The sequence below is a fragment of the Thermobia domestica genome, chromosome 6 (genome assembly GCF_964235325.1).
Source record: "Thermobia domestica chromosome 6, izTheDome1.hap1.1, whole genome shotgun sequence".
NCBI classification, from domain to species: domain Eukaryota; kingdom Metazoa; phylum Arthropoda; class Insecta; order Zygentoma; family Lepismatidae; genus Thermobia; species Thermobia domestica.
In genome coordinates this window covers 155,076,485-155,098,381 of record NC_137459.1, presented here as the reverse complement: position 1 = coordinate 155,098,381, position 21,897 = coordinate 155,076,485, and the positions used below count along the sequence as shown (strand labels likewise).

The window sequence follows — 21,897 nt, the reverse complement described above, 5'->3', positions numbered from 1 at the left end:
TGATGCATGACTGTCACCTTTTCGGAAGATATAAATAATAATGTCAAATCACATACAACCAACTTTCCACGTCACCCATCTCGGAAGTTAAAGTTGCTACTGTTCTGTGTGTATGGATTTGAAATTGTGTGGTCCTGTGGCTTCCTCCTTAAAGAAAAATCTTCTAGAAGTTACGTTCTAAAACAATGGATTGAAGAAGAAAATATATTTTGCAAAATGTATGTTAACAAGTAATATTTTCAAAGTAAACAAGCTTGTTCTTAGAGAAGGACATTTCCATTTTGTTCGACAGTAAAAGCTCAAACTTCAGCACCGCCCTATCTTTTGGCCTTCTTATATTTTCATAACACTTTCAAGTCTGGTAAGGGGTTTATACAACTATGAAGTAACCCAGATGTGGCGTTTTTTGCATACTCGACAGAGTTCATCCCAAAGCTCTGAAAAATGTATTTCGGGAAGAAATGAACAACCTTTTTGAAAATGAGCTCTACAATTAATTAAAATATTTGCGTTACAAAATCTAAAACTTGTCGCAGTAGTTCCTGTCTGAGATAAGGAGGTAATTTCCCGAGTTTTCCTTTAAGGAGTTTATGAGAGTATTTAAATGTAAGCTTGTGTTGTTTTGATACGCATCTAGGCCTTTCAAAACTTAACTTTCCTACTAAATTTTCTGTTATGTTTTCGATAAATTTACCTTCATCCCATTCATGTTCCATGTCTCCCTCAAATCAACTTATTCCATTTAAAGTATCAATACTATACATTGTAAATTATTGCTGTTTGATGCGGACAGTATTACGGTAGAAGAAAATATTCTAGTATCTACACATAATTGAATACAAAAAGTAATTTCAAATGGATTTATTTTCTTTTAAACAAGAACATACGGTTTTGAATACAGGTTTTAATACAGTAAAAACTGCCTTCAACAAGTCCTTTATAAAACGGAAATATTTCACGGTCCCGTGAACTTAAAAAAAAAAAAAAAAAAAAAAAAAAAAGACTTAAATTATCTTGATTAGGCGGAATCAGTGTTGTGAACAACAGATGTTAAAATATACTTTTTAACGGAAATTTTCACGTTACAGAACGCACCATTTAGAAAAAATTTTAGACATTCTGTGATAGGTTAGGGATATGAACTACGTTGCCTGTAAAGGTCTTCGTTTTCTTGTTACTCTACTTACACATTTAACCTTTAGTCCACCGCCATTAAGGCCCTAGATACCGTGCGAGTTTTTGAACGAAGTGCAATTTCCATAGTTATTTTAAATACCAATTACTCGTTCTCTAGCTGGTCTAGAGACATGGAACCAGGAGCATAATATACAAAATAGATCAAAAGGGAGCCAAAAGTAGAGGAAGGAGCGCCGAAAAGGCGTTAGCCTTGGAAATAGTGTGTAGTTTTTTTTTTTTTTTTTTTTTCACTAAGTTTTATGCGTATTAATTCGTAGCATAAACAAATACTGTAATTGAATACGGTATGTACATTTTATTTTGCCTCACTATGTTCATTATATGTATGTATATTATTTCTTTTATTAAGCATAGATCTATCTTCTTTAACTTTAAAATCTTTAATGGAAAGGACCCACACCATCCTTATGGAAATTAGATTTCGGTGGAATTGCTTGAAACCGTGATATGTTGTAGATTTTGTGATCCTGAGAAAAAGTCTCAGTGGGCTCAACCACCAACCACAGACTGTTTGGTCACTTTTTTGAAAACAGCAGAATGTAAAAGTATTCTGGATTTCGGTGGAAATGCTTGGAACCATGATACTTTGTAGATATTGTGAGTCTGAGAAAAAGTCTCAATGGGCACAACCACCAATCACTGACCGTTTGGCCACTACAGGGCTACTTTTAACGAAATATTTCACAAAACAGCAGGAGGTAACGGTGTTCTGGATTTCAGTGGAACTGCTTGAAACCACTACGAGGCCTTAAAAAAACACGAGAAGGTAACGATATTCTGGGATTTTGGTGGAATTGTATGAAAGCGTGAAACTGTTTAGATCTTCTCATCCGATCACACAACCCGGTAAAGGGAGGTGGTGAGTAGCAGCTAACACCATTTAAGCACTGGTAATATACCGATATTCATCTTGCAAGACAAAGGAAAACCCCGGAAGTCATAAAGAATATGATCGGCCTGGGTCGAACCTTTCGAATGTGACTAAACGCTCTACTAACTGATCTAACGTTACTCAGTAGCCATAAATTAACACCTTTTCTCAGGAATACGACATCTACTACACATCACAGTTTCATTCATTTTCACTGAAATCTAAAATATCGTTATACTTGGCTGTTCTTAAAAATGTGGACCAGTCAGTAGTGCCCAAAGAGTCAATGATTGGTGATTATGCCCATTAAGACTTTTTCTAACGATGACAAGATCTACAACATATCAGTTTCATTCATTTTCACTGAAATCCAGAACGTCATTGTACTCGGCCAGTTTTTAAATGACCCTATAGTGAACAAATGGTCAGTGATTGGACTTGTGCCCATTGAGACTTTTTGTCAGGATAACAATATCTACGATATATGGTTTCAAGCAATTCCATCAAAATCCAGAATACTGTAACATTCTGCTATTTCAAAAAGGTCGCCCTGTAGCCAAACGGTCAGTGATTGGTAGTTGTGCACATTGAGACTTTTTCTTAGGATCACAATATCTACATGTCACGGTTTCAAGCTATTCCACAGAAATCCAGAATACTGTTACCTTCTGCTGCTTCCAAAAAAAGTGGCCCTGTAGTGAGCAAACGGTCAGTGATTGGTGGTTGTGTCGATTGAGACTTTTTCTCAAGATGATAATATCTACAACATATCACGGTTTCAAGTAATTCCACCGAAATCCAGAATACTGTTACCTTCTGCTGCTTCCAAAAAAAGTTGCCCTGTAATGAGCAAACGGTCAGTGATTGGTGGTTGTGTCGATTGAGACTTTTTCTCAGGATAACAATATCTACAACATATCACAGTTTCAAGTAATTCCACCGAAATCCAGAATACTGTTAACTTCTGCTATTTTGAAAAAAGTGGATTGGAGTGGCCAAATGGTCGGTGATTGTTTTTTGTGACCATCGATACTTTTTCTCAAAATCACAGTATTTACAACATATCGCGGTTTCGAGCAATTCCACCGAAATCCAATTTCCATAAGGATTGTGCGGGGTTCTTTTTTGCGAGTCCTGTTCAATTTCTATATGCAGGTTTTACTATATGCTTATGCCAGAAATATTTATTTACTTCTCTGAGTATGTTTATTCTTTATTCACAGACAATTGTCGCATTCTAATCTTTTTTATTTGTAAATTACTATATACATGTATTTTAGTTTCACATACTGAGCTGTTTGAACCGGAAGAAACCAAATGCATTCAAGAAGCCGTAGACGCTTGCGGAGCTGAAAACATTAAAAGCGAACTTGTGTTTATCAATACTCATTTCAGTTCAATTTCAAAGATCATAACGAGGTTAGAAGAGCGATGATTAGGACTTTGTATTGCATTTGAGCTGTTTGATTCAATAATGAAACAGACTCCGCCATGTCCAATTTGACAAGCATTTTTTCGAAAAGCACAGTCAATTGACACAGAATTTCAGATTTATCGGCAGTAGCAATGCTTCTTTGAAATACTATCCCTTAACAACCCGTGACACGGAAGTAACATTTTCCACGTACAGTAATGTTTTGACTGACAAATACAGGTTTTTGTCAGAAAATACCGGAAACTACATAGCTGTGTATTGTAGCATGAATGCATCATAGTTATACACCAAGTATATGTAGTTCATGCAATACACCTTTTTTTCTCTACAGAAAATAATATTCCTCATTTAACTTTACTTTTGAATGGTGCATATTTATTCTTTTTAGTGAATATTTGCATATTTTCAGTGCATATTTTCGTGATTTTTAGCGCATATTTGCATGCACATTTTGCCGTTTTTTAGTGCATATCGATCCGAAGTCAACTAATAAGCCACGAGCTATTCGTACTATTGTGAGGCAAATGGTGAGTACATCACTTAAGCTGACTCAACAAACAAGCATACTGGCTTGTGCAGCCCTACTTTAGTTCTCACATTCGTAGAAATAGTACAAATTTCTAAGATTCTCGCATCTGCATCATGTAAGAAGTCAATTTTAAAAGTTGAAAACTCGGTACTTGTTTCTAAAAATCAATGACTTTAATATCAGCAGAACAATCAGAAGGCATTTTCTAAATGCTTGTTCAGAATTTCTATTAACTTCATTTAAGTAACTTCCAGCATTTAGAGATCAGGGATAATGAAAATCATAAAAGCAATTTTGTAACTAAAAATCACAATATCATCAAACTAAACAAACTAAAAAAAAAATTAAAAAAATTGTGTTCTATAATGAAAGAAATCAAGGAAAACCTTAGTATTTTGACTGATACCAACAGTGTAAAAAAAAAAGGGGGGGGGGAACATTGAATCATGACCATTACTGAGAACACATGGGAGTAGTTTTGGGTTGAAAGTGCCTAGTACTTGGCTTTTTTTCTTTTTCTTTTTTTTTCTTTTTTTTTTTTTTTTTTGCAATAAATAAAGAATTTGAATTTTAAACTACCATGCCTAAATTGAACTTGCATTTATGGCTATTAATAAAGAATATCTTTTGAATTTCTCTCTTCCTGTCTTACTCTTTCTACCCCCTCCCCATTGTAAGACACAGTAACGCGACTGACCTCGTAGATAGTTCTTTGGAAGCGTTCTGATAAACTAGAAGTAAGAGTTTTGCTTTTAGTATAACGATGTATTCTTTTAACCTAGTTTTGACATTTTTTTCGTCATACTTACGTAACTTTCATCGCAGCTGCCTGCAAAAGGAGTCAGATTCTACAAAGTAGTTTCTATTTTATTTATTTAAAGAAGAAACATTAAAATAGTACTTATGCAGGAGCTGTTTGAGTGATGGAAATAATACAATTTCTTTATTTTTCCTTTTTTGTACAAATGAATTTCCTTCAGTATCACTTGCTATTTATTTATTTATTTATTTATTTATTTATTTTTTATTTTTATTATTATTATTATTATTATTATTATTATTATTATTATTATTATTATTATTATTATTGCTATATCCAACCTAACAATTTGTATAATGTTTCGATCTTGTAACCTTCATTTGGCCGAAGCAAAGAAAGTACTCTATTCTGCCTTGTAACTCATGATTAAATAATGTGAACTTGATTTCTCTTATAAAGAAATTCCTCAAGCTTTTGAATTTTACCTCAACAGTGTGTGCTGAAAGACATGTTTCTATAAACTAGTGATTTATTTGTCACTAAGTCTAGAAATCGTAAGGTTAAAAAAAATCAAATTGAAACAAATAAATTCTCACTTGTTTCATGTTCAATTGTGAACCACAGTGGATGCAGTGTAGTTTGCTGAAGTTGTAGTTCTGCATTTTACTGATATAAGATCAGAATGTTGTCGACATACAGCGAATGTATTGTAACTCTGGCAATTCTAGAAATTACGATTCAAAACCATTTCAAACAATATTCACTATAAAGGGGGAACCGTTTTTCTTGATAATGCTGGTTTAAAAAAAAAAAAAAGTAAATCAAAAGACGACTTCTCAAACAAATGCTACGGATGTATACAAATCACTGGCGCCTATGGCCAGTTTTACATGGTTCACACAAAATCAATCCTGGTGCTATTATCAACGGCATACTGAATGACGTACTGTCAGTAAATGAACATTTTGTTAACCATTTTCCTAACAGATAAACACGGTGATTGCGATCATAAACGTTGGGTGAACATGGACACTAGAATTATGTATCTTGGGCAGATCACAGACAATTGGTAAAGATGGGATGGAAACCAAAAACCGTATTTTCCTTCTTCGTTAGTCAATCAACAATGGATCGATAATAATGTATTGTACTTATTTGCTAGTTTCCTACGATGGATATTTGGCGCTAATATAATTTATTTCTTTTTTAATTTGCTTCAGTTATTTTCCGGTACTGTTCTTTGCTTAGGATAACTGTCATACACTTCTCCGTTTGATTGAACCATAAATCACAACCGTCTAACATTTTTAAGCAGTAAGATTAGGACTGTTTTAGCGACTATCATTTTTAACAATTTCTAATCTGAAATCCTGAAGTTACCGAATTATAATATATTTTCTAGATAAGTACACCGATGACACTGATTATATATCAGGAAGATACTCAATCTAAATTCCCGACCAACAAATTATGCTTTTTTTTTTCAATATTAAATGAACTGAATAGTTTGGACCTAATCATCTCTAAGTTTAATAACAACTTTAAGGGGGGCGCGGTGGATCATTGGTAGAGCGGTTACCTCTAGTGCGTGGGGTCCTGGTCCGATCCTCCCCCAAGTAACTTTGTAATGGACAACATCGTGTCCGTGGGTTCTCTCGGTATACTGCGGTTTCCTTCCACATTCTTATTCCATCAATTCTTCCATCATCATTCTCTTGCTTTAGTCATCCGTCTTCTTTGCCTAAAGGACATAATCGTGTCACGTTAAACTGAAAGATTTAATTTTATTTCAACAATACATTTATCAAAATAGTGTAAACACCTGAAAAGCACCTCAAACTACCAGATGAATATGGTGTGGGAACGCGAGATTTTATCATGTCATTTTCATTAAAATGTGTATCTTAAGGGAAGGGGAAGTTAAACATGCACGCCAACAATTGAGTATCTGATGAGACTTTCATGTTAGGGAGATGAAACTAGGTATTCAAACTCTTTTAGTAAGTGGTCACGTGCTCCAGTATTCTCGAACATTCTGCTTGTAAAGGAGGTTAGGAGCCAATTATTTAATATATTTTTATTTCATATTTTGTATTCATAAGATGACCAAAATGAGGAAACGTTTGAACAATTAAAAATTAATTTTTGAACATAATTAAAATTTGGTTGATTTGGACTTCTATAAATTGACTGATTGAAATAAGTATGTTAAGAGGGGAAAAATGTTTAATTTTTTCGAGAAAAAAAAGTAACTGTGCAGTATGAAATGCATTTTTGAACATTGTTAGCACTTGGGTCAAGCTGAGCTTTATTTTATTTAACTTTAATTCAAATAAATACCGTTAGGAAGGGGGGAGAAGTGTTTGCAAATATACTTTTAAAATATTTTCCATAGAGTTATTGTAATATTTTCCATTGTACAGTCCGCAGCAAAAAACCTGCAACATGAGCATGTAAGTTCATTGTGAAACGACGAAGTCTTTTGCTCCAAAATAAATGTGCAGGGGAGGACGCCGAGGTTTCTCCTGGCGTGATTCGTGACACTTGGACGTTATGATGATTCCCTGCGCTGTTAGGCGTAGTTTCACAATAAACTTACATGCTCATGTTGCAGGTTTTTTTTTTTTTTTTTTTTTTTTTGCTGCGGATCGTACAAACTTTACTTTCAGTAGACTTAAATATGATTTAAGCTTCTCGTTCAGCAAAACAATTCGTTTATTGTAAAAATTATTAACGTGTAACAGTTTCGATAACTATCCTCTTGGCTGCACCAGACAATTATCTTCATATTCATGTCATAACTTGGCTTCATATCAGACACTATCATTAGATAGTGTCTGATGAAGCCAAGTGGATAGTTGACGAAACTATTATACGTTAATAATTTTTACAATAAACGTATTGTTTTGCTCAGTGAGTAGATTAAATCATATTTAAAGAAACTTATTCCTCTCATGCGAAGAACCGACGTTTCAAGTAGTTACTAATATAACAATAGTACTAATAAAGGAGCACAACTACCTTCTCTAAAAGTCCACACAAAGACACTCATTAGATTCATACCTCGACACTTTCTTGCGATTCTCAAGTTCTGCTTTGGCCGTGGATTTCTTGGTGCCCCTCTGCTTTTTACCACGCACTTTGGAAGCTAGAAAAGAAAACAAAACACTGTACGCATTAGAAATCAGGTATGTACACACATGTCCAAAATAATTGTCGCATATCTATAACTGTCTTCTTGTAAGAATATAATTTGATAATGATTTTGCAGGGTACTTCTAATACTGATACTATGTCTATAATCGGGAAATGTATGTCTGTGGTAAATTTCATAGGAAAATAATTATAAATACGAAAATTAGAATGAGTAACACAAAATGTTGCTAAGTGGACAAGAAAATATTTTTTCGTTATATTGTTCTTATTTACTGCTCTTTTGACATGAAATCTGCCACATACATGCCTTTGCCGATTATACACATACTAACATTGTAAGAAATACCGAGCGAAATCGTTATCAAATTATTTTTCTACAACAACATATTTATAGACATGCGACAATAATTTTGGACATGAGTGTACGTGAAGTTCTATAAACTCTTTATCTGTAACTTTGTGTCGGCATTAGACGGATTAGTTCGACCATATGCCCTACGTGATCCAATAGAAAACCGAAGTATATAACCCTTCTATATTATTTAGCTAATTGCTTTAACTAGTCTTTTGCTCGCTAAATTGGCACTTTTTTTAGAATCAAACTTTCTATACCTTTACGTGAATTTTTGTCTGTTGTATCATGACATATTTGTGGTTCATAACCCGTGCGAGTGACCCACCGAAGCACAACGGAATTATATTATTATAATCTGTGAAGGATATAAATTACTGTATTAATGAGGAATGGTATCTTCTATTGAGAAAACATTGTTGTATTTATGCTTGTAGTTGGATTTTTATTTTTGTATCGTTAATTTTTGTAGAAACGTTTATACACATATATAGTAAAATATACACAAATTTTCTCTCACAATAATTAATTCCTGAAATTATCCTTTAAACGAAAATTGTATTAACTCCAACTCATTAAATTTCGAATAATAATGAACTAACAGGTGTAATATTTTTCATTAGACAGACCTGATTCATTGTAATTGGTACAGGGGGAAACCTTAATAATAATTGAGTATCCCTCTTCCGGATGTATCTGTGTTGTTATTTAATAACACAACACACAAATACAATACAGGTTGGGGTGAGATTTTATCAGGTGATTTTTTCAAGAACTGCTCGGTCGAGTTTATTCATATTTCGTAAACAAATACTTCATAAACAACTGTATAAATATTAGTAAGCTATTTCTCCTGGAAAAAACTTACAAGTAGTAGTTTATTCTTCGGAATGAGTTTATTTCGGTCAGTTTTCTCAAAAATCGCTCAAGCTGTTTTCTTCATATTAGCAAATTATTCTCATTAACACCACTATGATGTCGTGTAAGCTATGTCTCCTGAAACGTATCCATTTGGGGTAGTTTGTTCTTGAGGCTTCGCTTTTTCAGAAGATCTCAATGATTGTTCAGGCAATTTTATTAATATCTCAGTAACAGTTCAAAAATATGGCATATATCATTTCTCACTAGAAATCCACAAGAAGTATTCGGGGGGGGCGGGGGGGGAGTCCTTTTTAGTATTCTAAAATAGCCTATTATAATTTGATCATGTTTCATAAAGGTGTAAGTAGTCACTGCAGCAGGACTTAATTTAAGAAATTAGAGCGAAAAATTTAGTACTGTGGTCCGAATTAAAGATTAATTGACTGCTAATTTATAAGTCGTCTTCTGTGCACTATACCACTAAAATGATGCTTGAATGTCACGTTTTCATGAGATTTATAGAATTAAAATATAATTATAGGTGCTAAATTTATGTATAACTTACAGGATGCGTGTTATGACATAAGAAACGAGTTATGTCATATATGAGAGTAATTTTATTAAAATATACCCAAAAGAATATATTTAACCAACATCATCATAAATTTACATAAACGATACAGTACAAACAATATCATGCAGAATTACAACAAGATGTGCGTAGTATAGTGGTACGGAGTTCATATCACAAGGAAACAGTCCTTGAGTTCTCTCGAGCGTTCACTTGATTAAGTGCTCTCTTTAACACAGCTTAAGTCATGTAATATGATGTGCACCAAGCATACTCACAGTCTGTTTAGTCCTCCCATAGTTGCTGGCTGGAACACGCTACAAAGCTTAGCGTCCTGACGTCCAGAGAAGGTTAGATCGTTGAATGACGAGCGATCATTGATGTTCGATGTTTTTTGATACCAAGTGTGTAAAACTGTTGGTTTATATACTATCTTGAAGTCTATTTTAGAGTTTCGAAAACACATTCTACATTTGTCTTTTTTGGCTTAAAGGAAATTGTGTTTTTCTTTTCTTTAAATAATAATCTTGGAATTGTTTTAAGTAACTATTTTTGACTTATACTTAAAATACCATCTTGCATACTGTTCCTTATCTTGCGTACTGTTCCTTTCACAAGGTCAGACAAGCTGTTTTTCGTTCTCGGTTTTAGTTTAAAAAAATTATATTCAGATGAGAAATATCACAATATTCACGTAATTACAGGAACTTTTAATAAAAAACTTTTCTTTACATGATACCACCGAGCTACTTAAATCTGTCTTTACATATCCCTTAAAGGGGAAAAAAAGGAAATCTTGCAAAAGCTATTATTAAATAAAGCGAAACCATCACCTCAAAAACACATGCTATTCTACGAAACCAAAACACAATGCATGCCCAAAGCATCACAACAACAGAGACTTTGTAACTTACGGTCATAGGGTCCTTGATTGAAATTATGCCTGTAGATAAAAATGGACGTGGGCACACACTGCAAATAAATTGCAAAAAACATCTTCACTGATTAAGAAACAGTGTTATCACATTAAGTGATCCCAATCTTCAATATCGAAATACTAAGATTACACAGCAGTAATTGCTACATTTTGAAGCTTACAATTAATGTAGCTTACTCCTTACTTGATATTGTGTAATAGGCTCAACATAAAGGCCTGGTCTTAAGTAAAGTTAGTTCAATAAATTCAGATAGTATATAATCAATATTCAGATCCCGAGAACACAGATAGAAAGAACTGAGCAAAAAATAACTTGATCATTTGAAACTTTTTTTTTTTTTTTTTTTTTTTGTGCTATGCTAACTTTATATTACATGTTTCAAACCGCAGGATCATAACTGCATGTTTTCACTTCTTTAAGATACTAAATTTAACTTGCACCATTAATCTGTCATATTCATTAGCTTATGCCTGTGGTTGAAGTTTCTAAAGAAGAAGAAGAAGAAGAAGAAAAAGAATGAAATATCTAGTAACTTATGGTATCAAGTGTGTGAAACAGCAGAATATTGTTAAATTTTACGAAACCAATTATTGTAAATAAGCATCCCATGGAGCTGTCATGTGGCAGGGTTTGCCCAAGTGGGCCCAGCCCGAAAAAAAGCCGACGGACTTTTTCGGGTTGGACCTACCTGGAAAAAAAAAAATCTTAAAACCCACCTGCGCTTTTGAGCTTTTTGTTAACCTGAAAGCGATATTTATCAGATTTTGGACTTTCCTTGAGCGAATTAGATGCTTTTACGTCAAGGCATACAACATTCAACATAAGACCTTTATAAAGATCTGAATGAACTGAATGAATAATAATAATAAAACTTACCTTAGCTTGAGATAATTACAGAACAAATTAATGTATGGATTATGCTTATTGCCTATTTGAAGTAAAATATGCAATTTTATATTTTAGAAAATACTTTCAGTGAATAGTGTGCTCGCCGACACTAAAGGACGTTATCCTTCACACGTTTGACGGGTTTAAGGCCATAGGTTCCGTACTACCAGTAAACATGTAAATACATTAGTAAAACTATTAGTATTATTTCTTACCTTTGATGGTAACACAAGCATTCTTCAGTAAAATTTGGTTTTCCAACAACAATTTAGTTCAGTCATTTGTTGCTACTTTTCAAATAAGCATTCTGTAGAATCAACCCAGAAATAGCGTAAAAATTCTTGTCAAATTTAAGAAGCTTAACGTTCGGAGTTCCGAAGACTACGTAACGCTTACTATTTCAAGTGATCAATTCAAACTTTCGTACTAGTTGAAGTTTCGATATGCAGTAAAGAAAGTTGCATTTTTCAAGAAAGAAAAAAAAAAAGTCGTGAAAGAAGTGCTCGGGAAATTCCAGCAATTGAACACACAAAGATCAGAAGTGAATACTTCAACAATAAAACTATTTATTTTACGCTTGCAGATATTTAATTTCATTTAAGACTTTTAAAACACTTACTTTATAAAATATGAACTTTATAAAATATGAATTATATCTTTGTTAATTATTTTAAATTAATTTCGAGAAAGAACCGTCTTTCAACAAGTGCTCGCGAAATTCCAGCAATTGAACGCACAAAGTATCGGAAGTGAACTTGAACAATAAAACATTTATTTTACGCTTGAAAATATTTATTTGACATAAGACATTTTCAAAATTTATTTTATGAAACATGAATTATATCTTTGTTTTAAAAATTAATATATATTTGGTATTCATATTTGATGAACATCACTGAGGCTTCAGGAATGATTCGATCTAAATTTGTTCATTTGTCTGCCTGCATCATACATACTACAGGGTACAACTTTCGGTCTTTTAAATTTAAATTTTCAGGGTACAAACACAAGACACACTAAATTTCTGTACAGATTTTGGCGGCATATCAATGTAAAATTTAAAAACGGGGGCCATTATTTTTTCAAAGTAGCTGGTATCCACGCTGCAAAGCGCAATTTTAGGTCTTTTAAGTTGAAATTTTCAAAGTAGCACGAGACACACTAAATTAGCTGGGTATATTTTGGCTGCGATCCAACGAAAACATTTCAAAATGGCGGGCATTTTTCAAAACAGCGAATATCCACGATACAGGGTGCAATTTTCGGACTTTTAAGTTGAAAATTTAAGGGTAGAAGCGCGAGAGATTCTAAATTTGCTGTATAGATTTTCTCGAGGACCCAATGTAAAATTTCAAAATGGCGGCCACTTTTTTTGAAAAAATCAGCAGTGAATAGAAAATTGTTGCGAGTTGTAACAATGACAATCTTGAAATATAAACCACACTTTTACCCCAAAGACATTAAAATATATCAAAAAACCCAATTAAACCCGAAAAACCCATATGAGCCCAGGTGATTCAGTTTCTTTTAGAAAAACCCGGGTTATTTCAAACATTTTCGTGTGGGCGAAAATTGGATAACGTAAATCTGAAAGTATTCGGTACTGGTTTATGTGCACGTACCAAACATTCTCAAAAGAACCTTGATGATAAAAAAGTCTTTGGAAAAATAGTTAGATGCACTAACGAATCAGACGGATACAAAGTTTAAGCACCAAAATTTAAGATAAAGAACTCACACGATGTTCATATCAAACAAGAAAATGGTTGTAGTAATTTCTAAGAATGTACTAAAAGGAATTGTAAGAAGAAATGAATCAGCTTGGCTGCTGGGCACATTTTCTTATGTGGAGAAGTGGTCGCAGTTCAGTAAGCACTCAGTGTAAATATAAACATTTTGAAGTTTTCAATGAAATGAAACGCAAAGTGCAGGGGAAAAAAAATAAAACTAGAGCCAATTAACGCGAATATTTTCAGTTTTGTAACTGACCTAATACTGATTAAACCTAAAGTGAAAAAACATGTAAATAGGAAATTCTTACCCTGGACGAGCCACCTGAGCCTCCTTCCTGCCGGAGTTATCAGTTTGTTGACCCTCCACATCTTTCGGAGACCTAAGAACATAAAAAATTACATATGTAATAAAATGCTTGTAATACTGCAACACTCTTGGCAACACTGAAAACTAAATGTGACATTACATGTTTTTGTCTCTACGAAAGTCGGTAAATACATTTCTTAATTAAGAATAGTGAAACAAATGTTTCTAAAAATTCCGCTCTTACGGTTGGAAAGGATCATTTCTGTAATATTCAAATTGCTCTTCCTTTATTCAGAAAATGCCCAATCGGAAAATTAGCTTAAGGTGGAGGTGTATAAAATCTAAATTAAAAGTAAGAAGATACATGTTTCAGCGATTTTGAGAACTCCGCACCTTAAAAAAAATAAATAAATAAATAAATAAATAAATAAAAACTAAATTATTTAAATTTCTCTTTCTTTTATCAGAAAGCACTCAATATGGGAATTTAAGTTGGGCGTATGCTCCTCGGTACACAAAATATTCATTAAAAATACGTGATACAGTTTTTAGTCGGGAGGCAGAACACGTGGTTATTAAGTTTCGTTCAACCCGAGAGAGTAACAGCAACCGGTGGTCCTAAATCATCAAGTCCACTATCCTGATCATTTCTAGACCGCCGGTCGCTTGATGCAAGCGGAAGGTTTCCCCGTACACCAAACATCTACAGACCTGCACGGGCCGGGCTCGGCCCGAAGCCCGGCAGACTCTGTTATTACTTTGGGCGGGACCGAGCTTGGGAGGGCCGACACTGATTTCTCTTCAGGTCGGGCCGGGCTGGAGCCGATTAATTGCAATTATTTAACAATCATTGACTTTCGTTAAACGATAATTGGAATAAAGCCAAACGTTGAAGAAGTATGCCCGTGAAAAATGTTACAAAGAATGCAATAGCTATTTATAGTTTATGTTGCTTAGCGGTTCCAACTTCACTATAGAGGATTGCAGGCATTGCGCGGTAAATTGAGCTCCGACCTTGACCTTCACTCAACACAAAATATGACAAGAAGGGATGGGAAAGTTTTGCCTGTCGCTAAACAATATTGCCATCTTCACTTTATGCTAAAAATGAATTAAGTTAGATTTTTGTTACAGGAAATGGAGTTTTTGTTCTCTCGATGACAGGCAAAGTTCTAGGAGGCAATGGTATCATTCGGGAGGCAAGCGTCAGGTTGTGAACCAGAGTTTAGAAACTGTTTCTGATGGTTAGGTCAAGTTTAATATTAAATCTTGAGAAAGATTGGGGCTCGAGCTAAATTTAAAAAGAAATATATATATATATATATATATATATATCGGTCCAAAAACTTTTAAAAAATTTATGGGGCCAGGGCCGGGCCAAGAATTTTAAAACTTATCGGGCTGGATTGGGCTCGGGCCGAAAAATTCGGCCCGTGCAGGTCTCTACCCCCTCCACCTCTACTGAAGCTAAAAAATGAGCGTTTCAAATAAAAGGCCATACCTACGAAACTAATCAAGATATTAATGAATTTCTTTTTCCGGTTTTATCTCTAAGGTGTGCTTTACAAATTTGTTTATTCCTGCTTTAGATAGACCCAAAAGGTTTTCGGAAAATTTAACTTAAACATTAAAAACTGACATATTTTGTCCTTAATATTTTTCTTTTTGACCTGTATCTCTCCAATGAGTTGAATATGGAAAGAACACCCCTAATTAAATTTGTAGAGCATTAAATTATCTTTCCAATATTGTTAGGTTTACTTCCAAAAATAGCCGTACAGCGAGGTAAGTTTGAAGGAAAGTGCACTTTGATTCGAATGCTGATGCTCCGAATAGTACCATTGAATTTCAGCTCACGTCAGTCAATAAAGGTTTTCTTTCCGAGATAAAAGCTGATTTTTTCCCAATATTTGAAGAACAGTTCTCACCCTTCTTGCTTGAGCACTGTCATGATCATGTCTAGATCTCCGGTCACTTGATACGACCGTGCGTTAAAGATCACAACATTTTGAGATAAGTAGAGATGTCTTTTATAGTATTAAAATCCATTTATAGTTGATATTCAGGTTGATTCAGATTTTTCAACTCTATTTGTGTGCAGTATTTCCACCGGTCGTTGAAAATGATTCCTTATTTCTTTAAAAAAAAATGTTTATCTTGCCATAATGAAAAAGCAGAAAATATAAATAAGGTAAGAACATATGTAAAGATGTCTTAAGTGAGGGCAAACACCATTTATAGGTGTCATATAGGGTGATTGATATCATCATTGTACACCTAAATGGTATTTCTAAAGTCACAAATGGTCTGTATTTTCTCAATAATCACTTTAAAAAATGTTTTTGCAGAAACCTCAATAACTCTATTTGTATGTAATTTATGAGAATATTACATCGAACTTCATTAAACACTTACTAATTACTGGAAACAAGCATAACTATAATAATATTCTACATTATCATATCAAATCTGCGCAAAATTACATATTTCTTTAGTCTTTTGAATCCTCATGAGATGAATCATTTTCCGGTACATTAGTATTTATAAGTAAGTTATAAAACTTGTTACCATTACAGCTACAGGTTTTCATGCACTCCACTGAAGCTCGCACACACTTGCAATTGTTTGTGTCCCACATATGTATACATGTACAAGACTTTAACTCTCGGCAACTTTTAGCCATAGACTCGTGAGTGGTCCATTTGAGTACCAATTTTACATTCGTAGTTTGCCAGTTAAAATGTCTATGGCTAAAAGTTGTCCAGAGTTAAAGTCTTGTACACTCATGTCCAAAATGATTGTCGCATATCTATAACTGTCTTCTTGTAAGAATATAGTTTGATAATGATTTTGGAGGGCACTTTTAATACTGATACTATGTATATAATCGGGAAATGTATATTTGTGGTAAATTTCATAGGAAAAGAATTATAAATACGAAAATTAAAATGAGTGAAAAAAAATGTTGCTAAATGGACAAGAAAGTTTTATTTTCGTTTTATTGTTCATATTTACTGCTCTTTTGACATGAAATTTACCACATACATGTCTTTTCCCAACATACACATACTAACATCATAAGAAATCCCGGGCGAATTCGTTACTAAATTATATTCCTACAACAACATATTTATAGATATGCGACAATAATTTTGGACATGAGTGTACATGTAAACATATGTGGGACACAAACAATTGCAAGTGTGTGCGAGCTTCAGTGGAGTGCACGAAAACCTGTAGCTTTAATAACTTACTTATAAACACTTATGTACAGTCCGCGGCATAAAATTTGTTACAAAAATTCTAAGTCCAAATGAATAACAAACTCTTGCCCAGTTTTCTTATGCATTCCCGCAATACATGTATCAATCGATTAGTTGCTTCTAGTATTTATTCCAACTCCTCCCCGTCCTCCACCTCTCCTTGTCTAAAGCAGTGTGTATGACGTAGTACACTCTTTCCATTCAGCTGAAAAAGAAACAGGAATCAAGTTTACAAGGTTATAGCTTTAAAACAATCTTTTCCATTCGTTTGTTCTGAAATATTTTTAAGAGCCTAAATTAAAGGAAAGTCACACAATCTTCCCAGAGCTTCATAAATATCTTTAGTTTCATTCTTTTCTTTCTTTAAAGAGTGCAAGCTAGTAAGATGCTCCCTAAGAAATCTATGGAAATTGCCAAGAGCTCTAAAATATCTACGGACAGAAACGAGTTTTATTCAATGATTCATTGAATTTCTTTTCAGTAAGTGCAAGCAAATGTTTCAGGGGCGTCATTTGGGCAGGACAGGAAGGTGTAATTCCCCCTCTCTTGAGCTTCATAAATACGTATTTTTTGATCAAATGTATAGTAATACACTAATAAAAAGTGAAAATCTTATGTCGCCGGAGAATCTCTTCCTTCCCCCCCCCCGCCCCCCGAATAAAGTCTAAAAGACACCGGTTTTAACAACAAACCTATAGAGCTATGGTCTAGGAATTAATTCGTGCGGTTGGTACGCACACATTGAAGCTGTAGTACAAACACAAAATACATAAATACCTTAAGAAAAATATTGTCCATCGCTAGCCACCACTTTCGCCCATCTGTCAGGCAATGTACGGATTCCGTGGCGAAAGAAGTCCTCATCCTTGGAAGCGATCCAGTCAGAGACCCATGTTTCGATATCTTCTGAAGAAGTAAACCGCTGTCCAATCAAATCGTTGTTCATGCAATCGAACAAGTAGTAGTCCGAAGGAGCAACGTCTGGTGAATACGGCGGGTGGGGTAAAACTTCCCATCCGACATTTTCTAAATAGGTTTTGACCGGTTTTGCGACATGTGGGCGAGCGTTATCATGTTGAACAATAAATTTATCATGTCTGTTCTCCCATTCTGGTCGTGTTCTGGCCAGAGCTTGCTTCAAACGCATTAATTGTCGTCGATAACGTTCTCCATTCATAGTTTCACCCGGTTGCAGCAGCTCATAGTACACCACACCTTTCATATCCCACCATATGCACAGCATAACCTTTGCACAGTGAATATCTCGTTTTGGTTGTGATGGACCTGGTTCACCTGGTTTCACCCAGGCCTTTTTTCGTTTAGGGTTCTCGTAATGGATCCACTTCTCATCACCCGTAATAATTCGATGCAGAAACCCCTTTCTGCTCTGTCGTTGAAGCAGCAATTCGCAAATGGTTTTTCGTCTTTCAACGTCTCTGTCTTTCAATTCATGTGGAACCCAATGTGACATCTTTTGAATCATTCCCATGGCTTTCAAGCGTTTGGAGACTGTTGTTTGATCAACGCCTAATGCTGCTGCAAGTTGTTCCTGCGTTTGACACGAATCCTGCTCGAGCAATGCTGTCAATTCTTCGTCTTGAAATTTTTTTGGCTGTCCAGCTCGCTCTTGGTCTGCCAAGCCGAAATCACCACTTCTAAACCGTGCAAACCACTTCTGACACGTTCGCTCATCTAGAGCATGGTCACCATACACTTCCACCAAAATACGATGACTTTCAGTCGCACTTTTCTGCATGTTAAAGTAATGCAGCAGGACACCCCGCAAAAACACTTTATCAGGCACAAATTGCGCCATGTTCACTTAACTACAAACTGGTGTTGTTGACGCTTTAATCCACTGCCCTATACTACGAACGATACGCGATGACAGGGGTTTGCAACACATGTGTGGATACACGGAACTGTGGGACGCTCCGTTCGTTGCGCCATCTCTTGTCCACCCGCACGAATTAATTCCTAGACCAAATATGATAGCACATTGCTAAAGAGCTTACATTTGGTTTCAAGAGTCGAAGGTTTGATCTCAAGCCAGATGACTTCCTGGGTGACATTGAGAGAGAGATAGAGAGAGGGATTCAAGTATGGAGACAGAGAGGGATGATTTGTATACACAGATTTAGAATTGGGGAAAAAATGATCGGACAGCATTCGTATTATGACGAAAATTCTGATTTTGTGAAAGATAAGAAGGGAAGTTTTCGAACTGCGAGGATCACATTAGGCAGTTGTCGAATTAATGTGGAGAACTCTTTTTAGAGCATCAGATGATTACGAAAGGAGAGAAAGATCTTCAGAACTGCGGAATTAAGATTTTAAAAAATCTGATTTCGGCGACGGGTTTCGAACCACGAACCTTGTGGTTATCGAACCATGACTTTATCCATTCTGCTACGGAGAATTCTATTACTCGTTCACATATGTTTCCCTTAGCTGCGTTGAAAGCTACCTTAAGGGGATAGTCCAAAAGTTGACTCAGTGGATGCGCCGTTCAGATAGGACGTAAACCTGTTGTAACTTAGTTACAATGTGCGAAATGAACTTCCTCTTCTTCACGACACTTTTTAAAGCTTTAAAATTTGTTACTATTGTTTTAATTAAGTTACATTTGATAGAACCATCTGATAAAGTAGTGCCAAGCCGTGTGCGTCATTGTCGGTTAGGTGAATGGTTAATGTAAGTTACTCCTACGTGGATCGTCCGAGCTTCCAATCAAGACCATTCTTATTGATTATTTTATTTGAGCTACGCTCATACTGTATATTCCACAAGTTCAATTTTGAAGTAATGTAGTCACAGCTAGTTTAATTCGAAATAATTTTCCAATATTATATTTGTTACTAAATTTACATGGCACTCCTCACTGTTTGTAGCCCTGCATAAATGCAAAATTGTTTTAAAAGTATATTTTACTTTCAAGTTTTATTGTTTTTTTTAATTGTTCTTCAACTTTATTTTATAATTATTTTCTATTTCTTAATTATAACATATTTTCTATTTATATTGTATTCTATGTTACACGTTTATTATTTATATTTTGTCTTACCTTTGAAGAGGAGCTTTTGACAATTCAGAGCAGCAGGGACATACACAGGATGCAGGCCTTTGCAATCAAGAGCTTTTGCCCCACGAAATCACTACTTTTTTTTTTTTTTTTTTTTTTTGTAAATTATATCTAATTTTAGAGATGATGATAGCAGGGGCGGATTCAGGGGAGTGCGTTCGGGCGATCACATCCCACAGAATAGGGAACTTTTTATACTTTTTATTTTAAAAATAAAACATATCTTAAGTATTTTTCATCTTTGTATTATAAACTTAAATTAAAACCTAAAGTAGATAGGCCTTATTTTCTTAAGAAAGTTAATTCTGCAGAAGAGCTACTTCTCCTTTTCTATTTTTTTTTTTTTTTTTAACCCGCTCTTACCTTGATTTGACTTCGAACGACCGCCCCTCCCAAACAATCATCCTAGATCCGCCCCTGGATGATAGACATTTTAGTAAAATATGCCCTCAATCGCTGAAATAAATTCCTGTCAAGCTTTCGATCGCTGAAATAAATTTCTGTCTACGGCCCTGCAAAACAGTGACGATTTTAGGGAGTGATCAGTTAGTAATGCCTCCCTGGAGCAACGACACTTCCCCAGAAGTCATATCTCCGATAATTCAGAATGTGATTTGTGCATTATCACTTTTCACTCTCAGTGTCTTGAAACGCACCAAAAAGGAACTGTTCTGAAGTATTTACTGGTTGTCCCTATGACCCCATTTCAATATGGCCAACCTTGGACATATACACATCTGAAATATCACCTTTTATGTCAGTGATCCCGAAAACTATCCATTCGACACAAATATAGGATATTTTCGATTCTTTATTCCAGTCACCCTCCCATTGTCAACTCGAAGCCAACCAAGGCTTATTTTGGACTTACGCAGCATCCACAGTGTCACTTTTCATCTTTGCACATGAATTCGACACTAATTTCGTTCGTATTTGACTACTTTTACATGTCACCTTCACCTCTTGGTAGGGATTTTTTCAGTATCTCGCCCCCACAACTATGGAGAAATTTCAACCAACTAAGTATAATTATAAATTATCATCTGAAACACAACAGTACGGGTGATCTTTTTCGCAGAGGAATTCGTTAACTACTGTTTCAATATCAATGTATTGGCTTTTTTTGCTCTGCATGCTGGAGATTGCCAAAGAGGTAAACTTCATTCTGTACTATTGTGCTATGAATATAGTGGTTTAATTCACTGAATACTCGCTTAGATGTTGCTCTCGTCACAGGAAAAGTGAGATACAGTTATAAAAGAAAAACGAAACGAAATATTTAAGTTTTACGTCCCACGTTATGCCGACTACGCTAATGGAGACAGTGATGGTGAGAAACGAATGAAATCGTTTAATGAAGAAAGTGGGAGGAAACTGGAGAAACCCGAGAAAACTCATGCACACGGTGTTTGTCCATAATAAAGTTCATTCAGCGCGAGCTGGGATCTAACCAACAACTCCATGCACCATAGGTAAAGTTATAAAAGAATAGGCGTCTAAACAAATACAGAACACTACTAGCAATGAGAGTTGTATAAGATTAGATTTTTATTTATTTCATTCTAAGTTGAAATTTCAATTAATCTTGATCTTCAATACTGTTCGAAATCCGGACCAACCAGTATTCCCTACTAGGGTAAAGATTAATTGATCGCCAACAGAAATCCAAAATCCTCTGTATAGCCCCACGTTCCATTATTTCATATACACAATTAAGAGTCCAGCGTAACCTATCAGTTAATAAGTTTTCTTATTATTATTATTATTTTTAACACCTCAAAAATATAAGCTCATAATTGAACCACTGATTGGAAAAAGGGAATAAGTACATAAACATATTTTTTCCACTTTTAAGCTTTGCTCACCAATTGCAGTGCTACAATACAAGATTCTTCTTCTTGTCTTAAGAGTTTGTCAGTTCTTTTGCTACAATTAATCAGTTATACACGTGTTG

At 34.8% G+C, this 21,897-nt stretch overlaps 1 protein-coding gene across 3 annotated transcripts in view; it reads right to left on the bottom strand.

Annotated features, from left to right (window-relative positions):
* The window catches only part of LOC145688277 (uncharacterized), a 56,221-nt gene that overhangs the window by 20,824 nt on the left and 13,500 nt on the right, over nucleotides 1-21,897 (bottom strand). For 2 of the 3 annotated variants that reach the window (XM_081762273.1, XM_081762275.1), the window contains exons 2-3: nucleotides 13,600-13,671; nucleotides 7,856-7,940 (exon numbers count right to left, since the gene is read on the bottom strand). In XM_081762273.1, the coding sequence (XP_081618399.1) occupies nucleotides 7,856-7,940; nucleotides 13,600-13,671 (157 nt within the window). Of the gene's footprint in view, nucleotides 1-7,855; nucleotides 7,941-10,646; nucleotides 10,705-13,599; nucleotides 13,672-21,897 lie in introns of all 3 variants that reach the window. The other variant, XM_081762274.1, reaches the window with a different exon arrangement.